At 40.7% G+C, this 12,171-nt stretch overlaps 1 protein-coding gene across 1 annotated transcript in view; it reads left to right on the plus strand.

The window, feature by feature from the left end:
• The window catches only part of DNAH14 (dynein axonemal heavy chain 14), a 346,072-nt gene that overhangs the window by 255,875 nt on the left and 78,026 nt on the right, over positions 1-12,171 (plus strand). The window contains exons 62-64 of the mRNA XM_078078658.1: positions 2,883-3,042; positions 6,447-6,578; positions 7,231-7,326. Of these exons, the coding sequence (XP_077934784.1) occupies positions 2,883-3,042; positions 6,447-6,578; positions 7,231-7,326 (388 nt within the window). The remainder of the gene's footprint in view (positions 1-2,882; positions 3,043-6,446; positions 6,579-7,230; positions 7,327-12,171) is intronic.

The raw sequence follows: 12,171 nt of genomic DNA on the forward strand, positions 1-12,171 counted from the left end.
GGCAAGAGTGACCAAGTATTCTGTTATTTTTAGACTGAGTCGTTCTTAGCCATCTTGGTGACTTTATGCGTGTTACATACTGTGTGTCCTCCGCATTGTCGCACCATCAGCCATACGGCACGTCAGTATCTTATGTCGCCTCGAGAAAGGAAAGCTCCTGCCAACCAAACTGCATGTCGCACAAGAAGAAATGAGACGCTCCAAGGTCCAGAGCCTGATCCCAATGTTTCTAGTTTGAATCTCTGGGTGAGATGCTCTCGACTGGCATTCATGGCCCAACAGACAAGAAGACTTTGCTGTCACCTCTCAGATGTGTTGAGTTGTCCATTATTTACCGGAAGTAGTATTTCCTATTAAAGATGCAGAAGTAGGCCAATCTACGGTGATATTTGTCACACGTGCTTAACTCTGGTGACAAGAAGAGAAGAGGACAAACAAACTGTCTTTAATCAGTGTGCCTCTCCGGGGAGCGCCACGGTGCTGAAGCTGCTCCTTCAACTACATGAAGGGCAGACATGGAGAGAGAGACAAGCAAGAGGAACAGAGCAGATTCTCGACCTCTCTCTCCTGTTTGACCTCATTCACCGGAATGCGTTTTCACACATCCGTGCAGCAGAGACGCTGAGTGCGCTGCGCCCTGGGCCCCAGTCTGGCCGTGGAAGTGGGAGGGGCACCAGTTGCCAGTGGCATGGAAGCAGAGAACTGAGCGGATTTGCACGCACACCAGAAAGGTGTCTCAAGGAAGGGTGTTGTAAGCAGGAGACCTGGAAAGCACAAAAGTCTGAAGGCAGAAGTGTGCTTTGTGGGCCTGGGGAACTTCCCACGCCAGGGGGGCTGTGGCCCATGAGCGTGAGGGGGTGGCCGTGGCCCCCACGGGCGAAGTGGCAGTGTCCATGCCGCCCCAGCATCACCACCCTGTGCCTCGTGCCTTCATTCCAGAAGTTCTGTTCTCTCAGTTTTTCTCTGGCAGATATTCCCGAGAGAGGGGTCAACGCAAATGCCTGTGAGCCTGATTTCTGAGGGCAGTGTGTGACCTGGGTAAGCTCACAGGCTCTGCTCCAAGCTTCCCAGGCCGGAACCCGGGCATTGCCTCTCTGTGTCTCAGCTTCCCTTTTATGCAACGGGGATAACAGGTGATCAGAGGACTGGATGAGTTAAAACATGTCAAGTGCTTGGAACAGACTCTGTCAAGGGCTCAAGTTATTTCAATGCAAAGAGGTTTCCTTGGATCAAGCAGGCCCACTCCCCTTCCCTGGCTAAAAAAACCTAGCCTTTCCAGGGATTCCCTCCATATGCCTTGGGGGTTTTTTGTTTGTTTTTTAGGATTCTCCCTTGCGATATTGCTAATGTGCATTTTACTTTGATTCCACCGCCAGAGAAATGGGACACCTTATGATAGGAATTGTTAGGATGCGTGGCAGAGACATCCAGCAGATACCCAGTCCAGCCCGTTCTCTTTCCTAGCTGCTGTTTCCAGCGGCAAAGTGCAGAGGATTTCCCCATCACAGGATTAGCAGCATTAGCTGCTAGAAGAAGGAGGGAGATAGTAGAAAATACAGATTGGAGCAAACCAATAAATGTCTAAACCAAAGGACTCCTGTGGAGTAATTAGGCCTTTAAAGCAGATTTCCAGGGTAGGTAGGTCTTGCTTTGAATCAGGTATTTGTTTCTGGAAAGTGACATGTAGGTGGGACTATATAGTCAATTGAATCTCTTTTCCCTTTAATTTACATTAAAAAATTATAGATAATATACTTTATCTTAATTTGACTATATTCCCATTATGTTTGCTTTAGAAAGAGTCAAATGTAGGCAAAATGGAAGAAAAGCTTATTTCTGGAGCTCTCCTTTCTCCCCTGTGGACCTTATCTCTCTTTTCCTAGTTCCTCTGTTACAACCTTTCTCCTTATTTCATATAGTTTCAAAAACCATACTGATAATTTCAGAAAAGCCATCTGATAAATTAGTTCTAAACAAAGTGTTAATGATTTAATTATTTGGTCCTGAAAAATATCTGTGTTTTAAAAGTAGACTGTAAAAGAGAACAAAGATTAACCTAAACGAATGAATCTCTAATGGTGAAATTAAGGCAGGGGGACCTTCTTGGTAACCCCTGTAGATAGTGTTGTGCACGTAAAGTTGGCCCCATTGCCTGCCTTCTTTTGGGAAGTCTGTATGGTTTCATTTGGGGGAGACTCATTACCATGGATGGACCCATCCCTTTTGTTCCCAAGTCCCAAATGCTGTTGCATAGCAACCACCACCCTCGTGGCCTTTCACCGAAACTTACTTCTTGTGACTGTTCTTCTGACCCCCTGGCTTTCCAGAGTTTGACCTTCTCATTAGCAGTGCAATGGTATGTCAGCTGATGAGGACACAGAGAAGAAGCTTCCAGTGTTCAGATAATCACACCCAAGAGACCCGTCCCCGGCCGCCCGCCCGCCCGCCCTCCCTCCCACACTCTGCTGTATCTGTGATTTTATGGAGGAGTTTTAGGTCAGGGAGGAGAAAAGTCAGAGGACGTTTTAAGGGGAGTGGCACAGTTGTGTCTGTCAAGTAGTCATTAGCACCTCCGCACTGGGATAAAACATGAGGGTTCCTGCTTTAAAGAACTCTGCAGTGAGTACTTTCATAATGAAAAGAATTAACCTCTAACTTAGCTGCTGTTCATATTTAAGTTTCATGCATGTCATCTTCCTAAAGCAGAGATACCCATATATTAAACATACCCAGATGTTTAAAAATACCCCAAACTGCCATAGCTAAGTAGTTACCCTCACGAAAATGCCTGTTCAACATCTGTGTATATTGTCTTCCGAGACGGTTTCAGGGCGCATTTGACACCAGCTGTGAGGCTGATGAGGTTTCCACCACTATTGCAGAGTGTACACACGGCCTCCCTTCCTCGTGCTGACCGTCATGAATGCAGTCTGCATTCTTCTGCAGAAGAAACCTAACTGGGCTTCAGCGAAGTTGCTTCTTTCAGAAACTGGTTTCCTGAAAAAACTGGTTAACCTTGACAAGGACAGCATCCCCGAGAAGGTAAAAAGCCGACTCCTAATTAACGCATAACTGATGCATTCCATGCTCATAGCCTATAGGAGTCCAACAGAAGTGTTAAAATTGGCATTGTGCATTAGAATGGAAAGTCAGTGGTGCACGTTAAAAGATGAGAGAGTAAGCTCCACAACCAGACGTGGCAGGTTTGTTAGGCGTGCCGAGGAAAGCAGTGTGTCACCCACATCAGGGAAGGCCCTGTCTCAGAATCTCTTTAATGAGAGAATAGGCCAACAGAGGGTAGACTAAAGTAGACTGTAAAAGAGAACAAAGATTAACCTAAATGAATGAATCTCTAAATGGTGAAATTCATTACACTAAGAAACTGCAAGGAGTGGATAAAAGTGTTTGAAATGTCTTAAAATTCAGATATAATTGGTATATAACATTAATTTCAGGTGTACAATATAATGACTCGGTATTTGTATATATTGTGAAATGATGGCCATCGTAAGCCTAGTTATCATCCATCCCTACACAGTTACAAATATTTTTTCTTATGATGATAACTTTTAAGATCTACTCCATAACAACCTTCAAATACACAATACGATATTTTTAACTATAGTCATTATGCTGTACATTCCATCCCCAGGACTTATTTTATAACTGGAAGTTTGAACCTTTTGACCCCCTTCACCATCCCTAACCCTCCCATCTCTGACAACCATCAATCTGTTCTCTGTATCTATGAGTTCAGGTTTTTGTTTTAGATTCCACAGATAAGTGGTGTCATCTTTCTCTGACTTATTTCACTTAGCGTAATGGCCTCAAGGCCCATCCATGTTGTCACAACTGGGAGGATTTCCTTCTTTTTTATGGCTGAGTAATGTTGCATTGTGTGTGTGTGTGTGTGTGTGTGTATTTTTTCTTTATCCACTCATCCATCAGTGGACACTTAGTTTGCTCCCATGTCTTAGCTGTTGTAAATAATACTTTAATGAACATAGGAATACATATATCTTTTCAAGTTAGTGCTTTTGTTTCTTTTGGATGCATACCCAGAAGTAGAAGTGCTGGATCAATGGTAGTTCCATTTTTAATTTAATTGAGGAGCCCCCATACTTTCTTACATGATGGCTGCACCAATATATAATCCCACCAACAGTGCACAAGGGTTCCTTTTTCTCCACATCCTCGCCAACACCTGTTGTCTCTTGTCTTTCTGATCCTAGCCATTCTGACAGCTGCAAGGTGATATCTCACTGTGGTTTTGGCTTCCATTTCCCTGATGCTGAGTAACATTGAGCCCGTTTTCATGCTCCTGTTGGCCATCTCAACATCTTCTTTGGAAAAATGTCTATTCAGATCTTCTGCCCATTTTTTAATCAGATTGGGTTTTGGGGTGTTATTTTGTTTTGTTTTTGTTTGGGGTGTGTTTTGCTTGTTTGTTTTGCTATTGAGTGATAGGAGTTCTTTATATATGTTAGATATTAATCCCATCATACATATGGTTTGCAAATATTTTTTCCCATTCTGTATGTTGCCTTTTCATTTTGCTGATAGTTCCTTTACTGTGTAGAAGCTTTTTAGTTTGATGTCTTATTTATTTATTTTTGCTTTTGTTTCCTTTCCTTTTGGTTTCAAATCCAAAATCATTGCCAAAATCAATGTCAAGGAGCTCACCACCTGTGTTTTCTTCTAGGAGTTTTATGGCTTCAGGTCTACATCCAAGTCTTTAATCCATTTTGAGTTATTTCTGTGTGTGATGTGAGATGGGGTCCAGCTTGATTCTTTTGCGTGTGACTGTCAAGTTTTCCCAATACCATTTATTGTAGAGATTGTCCTTTCATCATTGTATATTCTTTTTTTTTTTAAGATTTTATTTATTTATTTGACAGAGAGAGATATGGCAAGAGAGGGAACACAAGCAGGGTGAGTGGGAGAGGGAAAAGCAGGCTTCCCGCCAGAGCAGGGAACCCGATGTGGGGCTCAATCCCAGGACCCTGGGATCATGACCTGAGCCGAAGGCAGACACATAATGACTGAGCCACTCAGGCACCCTCGTCATTGTATATTCTTATTTATTTTTATTTTTTGGGGGGGTAGGGGAGGGGCAGAAGGAGAGAGAGAATCTCAAGCAGTCCATGCCCACCATGGACTGGGAACTTGGGGGGCCCAAATCTCAATTGCTGTTGTTTTCGGTCACCCAGTTTGTGGTAGTTTGTCACAATGCTCACAGAAAATGAATAGAACTGGATAATGTGTAGAGGCTAGAGGAATATCCAAACCAGCAGGAGCTGGGCTGAGAGCTCTGTGCGGGGGCAGCAGGTAGATTTGTAGATGCATACGTGGCACTGTCCTTGATTCATTCAATAACCTTCCAAGGGACATCATGAGACATGACGATAGCTTACAAGATCAACTCCTTCCTTCATGTTATGAAGTTGACATTGTAATAGGGAAGTCAGACATCAAACAGCTAATAAGACTTACAATGATTACTTACAATGATGATCTGTGCTATTAGGAAATACAGGGTAATATATGAACAAAGTGACTTTTTTAGCAGAATGTTAATGGTGACATCCATATTATTCCTGAATTAATGTAACAACTACTCACTCTCTGAAGCATTCTTAGCAAAAATGATTCCCTGTGGTTTTGTTTAAATAGATCTTTCAAGCTACAATAATAGCTCATCTAAAGAAATTATTAAAAGCATAACAGTATTTTAAGTAGTAATGAAAACACCAATAATAAGTTGATAATGGACCACCTGCCATCTAAATTATTCAGCAAAATGGTTCTGTCCTACCAGGCAAGAGAGCAAATGCCTGGTTGGAAAGGAAGAGAAAAGGAATCTCAGTCTGAGAAAGATTTTATTTTGATTATGGCTCCCCAAAGTAGATGAGAAATAATATATACCCAACTGGAAACAAGGTTGTCTATGTAGATGAGGTGGGTGTGTGGGCCTGTGGCACAAGTAAGCCAGAGTGTCCTCGGGGACCCCCGCATGCCCGGGCCTCCCTGCCTCCACCACTGATGACACAGCCCTTTGACTAGGGACTGCCCTGCCGATATGCCCCTTGGGGATAGAAGGTGGGGGACGGTGTCCGTCTGTTCACACCTCAGGTGCGCAAGAGGGAGACGGCAGACCACCTTGCCCACCAAGTCCACAAAGTCCACCTGCTCACTCTTTGTTTTACAATGAAGGCCCTTTGGTGAAATTCCAGCAAAGCCACTGGGCCAACAATGGCAGTAACAAGATGGCTTCCCTCCTCTGCTGCCAGAGACGCCGTGTTCCCAGCTGTGGCTCTGGGTCTACGCATGAAGGGTAGTGGAGTATTTCTCATAGGAAATACAAGTTTATTTTAATGTGGACTGGGAAAAACTTTGGGTCAGTAACATTTCATTTTCTTGTAATACACGAATTGTGTTATCTCTAGGTTTTCACGAAGCTGAAAAAAATTTTAATCTTACCTGATTTCAACCCAAACAAGATTGCTCTCGTTTCTGTTGCCTGTTGCTCTATGTGCCAGTGGGTCATAGCTTTGAATAACTACCACGAAGTACAGAAGGTACGCTCTGTCCCCCGAGTGTCGGTAACAGCCCAGAAGTCACACGAGAGCCCCAGAGATAATGTGCACTTCACAAGGCGTACGTGAACTGCTGAAAATAATTCTCCTAGTGAAAACCACTTTAATCAAAGTTACTACGCTAACAGATATCTATTTTATTTATTTTATTTTTATTATTATCTTTTTATTTTATAAATAAATATTTATATTTTTAATTTTTATTTTTTATTATTTTATTTTATTTATGGCAACTATGCTCTTGTTTTATTTGCCGGTTTTCATGTTTCACCATATTAAACTACTGGGTATCCCTCTTTTTTTTTTTTTTTAAAGATTTTATTTATTTATTTGACAGAGACACAGTGAGAGAGGGAACACAAGCAGGGAGAGTGGGAGAGGGAGAAGCAGGCTTCCAGCAGGGAGCCCGATGTGGGGCTCGATCCCAGGACCCTGGGACCATGACCTGAGCTGAAGGCAGACGCTTAACGACTGAGCCACCCAGGCGCCCCTGGATATCCCTCTTGTACACATAATTCTAGGAAAGCCGATTGTAAGAATTGACACTTAACAAATGTCTTTCAAACATAAGGGACATTTTTAACAGTGAACTTGACATTTTTTAACACTTAAATGTTGTGGCATTCTTTTTTAGGTGGTGGGCCCTAAGCAAATCCAAGTAGCTGAAGCTCAAAATGTCCTCAAAATTGCACAACAAAGGTTGGCCAAGAAACAAAGAGGTTTGCAGCTGGTAAGACATTTGTTTGCTTGTTAAGCTTGCAACAGCTTTCTGTGAAGTAGTCAGAAACACCAAGAAAAGGTCATTACCTCAGTAGAGTTTTATCAGTTTAGGATAAAATTAGGATAATAATAAAGGTAGTGAAGAGACTGTGATTGAGTAAATAATACAGGGACTATATGTAAAGGTGACTTCCACATAATAAAACACTCAATAATGCTAATTATTACCGTGTCATTAATATATTAATTTACCATTTCACCAGATTTCTCCCAGGAGAGCTTTGTGACTTCTTTCTACCAAAGGCTTACCCAATATCAATCTGTGATCTTAAAAAACTGTGCTTAACCTGTTTGTATCAATTACTCTGTTGTTTTGTGGAGACATGGTTATTTCTTAAACCTCTCGGTATGAAGTTAAAACAGGGATATCATTATGAGAGCGAGGTCGCCAGCCCGCACACAGGCATTCTGAGAGGGGGTGACCCAGCAGGGAAATGCAGCCCAGCTTCTTGGTGTCTTGTGTTTGCGTGGATGGTCTCTCTCCCTACGCCCGCCCTCATTCTGATGTAGCTATCCACATTGTAAAATGTGGGGATTTCACTTAAAATTTGAATTTCGGTCTTCACTTGAAAATTCAGAAGCTCTGGCAGCCATGGGCTGGCACTCTCACTTGGCTATAAGAAGCCCCCAACTCACTTCAAATATTTATGTCACCTGCCTGCCCCCTAGGCATTTCTTGCAAACTCAGCTATATAAAGAGTATTGGACATTTTTGGAGAAAATTAACAAATTTTTACTGAATGTATTTTATATTGATATATCATTTTATTGCTAATTCTTTGTTGCCACTTACGATGTACGTATACAGTCATATTTAGAGATGTGTTGCTTAGTAGCTAACATTTACGGAGCATATACTGTGTTCCAAGTGCCACATGGAGGCTTTATACAGTCTTTCGAAGTCTATCCTCAAGTCAGCTTTCAGAAGGAGATGTTTCCAAGGGAGAAAACTAAAGTCAAAGATTCAGTAAATTTGTCCAACACCTTGAACCTCTAAGTGGTGCCCACGCTCTAACCCAGGCCTGTCTAACTCAAAATCACTTACCTGCTCCACTAAAAACACTCCTCTGCATGAGTGATATGCAAACCATCCAGCAGCTGGTGTGGCCCAGATGCCAACCAGTCATAGAGCAGCGTGGGGTCTTGGAGGCCACCTGCGAAGACGGAATAGTGGGGAGAGGGCCGGGGCAGGCAGTGGCAGGGCTGGGGGTGCTCTCCAGGGCATGGCACAGGACCACGTAGCAACCACTGCAGAAATAGTTCGGTATTTTAACAACTGGCATGGCTCCATCAGCCTGTTTCTGTCCCACACACAAGTTAATGAAAGGAGCAGACCCAGGAAAGGAAAAAGTTTGCTTCATAATTTAAAGAAAAAAATTACACATTATACAACTTGGTAAACAGGGAGTTTGAGAAGAAATACAGTTGACCTTTGAACAACACAGGCTAGAACAGCAAGTCCGCTTCTACCTGGATTGTTTTCAGTAAATACAGCACACCACTGTAAATGTATTTTCTCTGCCTTATGATTTTCTTAATGACATTTTCTTGTTTCTACCTTGCTTTATGATAAGAATATAGTATATTCTTATACTATATATAAGTATATAATACATAGTATATGCAACATATAAAATACGCTTTGTGTTATCAGTAATACTCAATAGCAGGCTATTAGTAAATAAGTTTTGGGGAGTCAAAAGTTATATGTGGATTTTCAGCTGCATGGGGGGTTGGCACCCCTAACCCCTGTGTTGTTCAAGGCTCACCTGTAATTTTTAATTTAATGGAAATGTCCATTTGTTGTTTTTCAATAATTATTAGAAATTCTATGTAAATAAATTTAAAAACCTGAATGATGTGCCCGGTTTTCAGGAAATTCTTAGTCACTAAAAGTCAACTAAAAATAAACTCAAAAGCCTAAACAAGCAAAAATCAGAGCTTTCAAAGGTCTGAGACAGAACAACCAGACAGCAGATAAGGAAAGAGAGGAATGAAGAGCACAGAGAACCAGTGAAACCTACAGACACTACGGAACACTCCACCCAACAGCAGAACACACAGAAAGGGTCTTCATGGATGCTTAAAGGCAGATATCCTATAAAGTATCTTCTCTGACCACATGGAATGAAGTTCGAAACCAAGAACAGAGGAAAACTGGAAAATTCACAAATACATGAAGATCAAACAATAAACTCCAAAGCAATCAATGGGTCAAAGAAGAAATCATAAGGTAAGGTCAAAAATACTTAGAGACAAATGAAAACAGAGCACAATGTGTCTAAACTTATGGCATGTAGCAAAAGCAGTGCTCAGAGGGACATTCATAGCTATAAATTGCTACATTAAAGAGAAGAAAGATCTCAAATCAACAACCTCACTTTGTACATTAAGGAACTAGAAAAAGAACAAACTAAACCCCAAATATAGCTGATGGAAAGAAATAATAAATATTAGAGCAGAGGTAAACAAAATAAAGAATCAAAAGACAAGAGAAAATCAGTGAAACCAAAAGTTGGTTCTTCGAAAAGATCACCAACGTTAACAAACCATTAACTTAGATTCCTAAAGATTCCACCAAAAACACTGGTAGAATAACCAAAGCCAGTAAAGTTGCAAAATGCAAAATCAATATACAAAAATCACTTGTGTTTCTATACACCAACAACAAACTATCTGAAAAAGAAATTAAGAAAACAATCACATTGACAATTGTGTCAAAAAGAATAAAATGCCTAAGAATAAATTTAATCAAGGAGGTGAAAGACCTGTACTCTGAAAACTGTAAGACATTGATGAAAGAAAAGGAATAAGACACAAATGAATGGAAAAAGAGTCCGTGCACGTGGCTAGGAAGAGTTAATATTGTAAAATGTCTATACTACCCAAAGCAAGCTACAGATTAAAAGCAATCTCCATCAAAATTCCAAGGCATTTTGCACAGAAATAGGACAAACAATCCTAAAATTTGTATGGGGCCACAAAATTTGTTATCTTTTGTTTTTTTGATGATACCTGTTCTAACAGGTGTAAGGTGATATCTCTGGTTTTAATTTGAATCATCTCTGATGATCAGTGATGTTGAGTATCTTTTCATGTCTGTTGGCCATCTGTATGTCTTCTTTGGAAAAATGTTTAGTTCCTCTGCTCATTTTTTTAAAGGTTTATTATTTATTTATTTAGAGAGAGAGAGAGCACGCATGGGTGGGGGGAGGGGCAGAGGGAAAGGGAGAGAGAATCCCAAGCAGACTTTTCGCCAAGCACAGAGCCTGATGTGGGCCTCCATTCCACAACCCTGCGATCATGACCCGAGCCTAAATCAAGAGTCGGACACTTAACCAACTGAGCCACCCAGGTGCTCCATCGTCTGCTCATTTTTTAATCAAATCGTTTGGTTTTTTGTTAGAGTTGTGGAAGTTCTTTATATATTTTGGATATTAGCCTCTTATCCAACTGTTTTACAAAACTGTTCTCCCATTTTGTAGGTTACCCTTTCATTTTCTTCCCTTTCATTTTGTTAATTGTTTATTTTGCTCTGCAGAAACTTTGAAGTTTGATGTACTCCCAATTGGTGATTTTTGCTTTTGTTGTTTATGCTTTTGGTGTTATATCCAAAAAATCATCACCAAGACCAATATCAAGCAGTTTCTTCCCTACATTTTCTACTAGGAGTTTTATGGTATCAGTTTTATGGTATTTTGATTTATTTTGAGTTAATTTGTGTGAGTGGTGTAAGGTAGGAGTCCGTTTCCATTGTTCTGCATGTTTTCCCAGCACCTTTTGTTGAAGAGACTGTCCTTTCCCCGTTGGGTTGTCTTGGGTCCCTTTGTTGAATATTAGTTGACCATATATGCCAGGATTTGATCCTGGGCTCTCTATTCTGTTCCATTAGTCTGTGTGTCTATTTTATGGCGGTACCATACTGTTTTTATTATTGTATAGAAATGCTACTGATTTCTGGATATTGATCTTATATCCTGCAACTTCACTAATATTGTTGATTAGTTCTAACAGTTTTTTGGTTGAGTCTTTGGGATTTTCTATATGCAAAAGCATGTCATCTGCAGATAGTGACACTTTTACTTAATTTCTTTCTGATTTGGGTGCTGTTTATTTCTTTGTCTTGCCTGATTGCTCTAATCAGGACTTCCAATACTATAGTGAGTAAGGATGATGAGAGTGGGCATCCTTATCCTGTTCCTGATCTTAGAGGAAAAACTCTCAGTTTTTCACCGTGAAGTATAATGTTAGCTATGGGTTTGTATTAACTGCCCTTTATTATCTTAAGGTTTGTTCCTTCTATACCCAATCTGTTGATGTTTTTTATCATGAAAGGATATTGTATTCTGTCAGATGCTTTTTCTGCATTTATTTTGATGATCATGTGACTTTTATCATTCTCTTAATATGATGTAACATATTTATTGATTTGCATATGTTAAACCATCCTTCCGTCCCAGGGATAAATCCTACAAGGTCATGGTGTACAACTCTTTTAAAGTGTTCTTAACTGACTGAACCACCCAGGCGCCCCTCTTTTAACGTGTTCTTGAATTCAGTTTGCTGGTATTTTGTTGAGAATTTTTGCATCTATATTCATCAAGGATATTAGTCTATAGTTTTATTTTTCAGGTCAGTTATTTTATTTTTCTGTGGTTTGGAATAGATAATTCTGTTTCTTTATTTTCCTTGACTCTCTGTGTTGATCTCTGTGCATTTGATAAAATAACCACCTCTCCCTATCCTGACAGAATGGTCTTGTGTAAGATATAAAAACCTCCTCAGTCCAGCCTGA

This window comes from Halichoerus grypus, chromosome 7, assembly GCF_964656455.1.
Source record: "Halichoerus grypus chromosome 7, mHalGry1.hap1.1, whole genome shotgun sequence".
NCBI lineage: Eukaryota > Metazoa > Chordata > Mammalia > Carnivora > Phocidae > Halichoerus > Halichoerus grypus.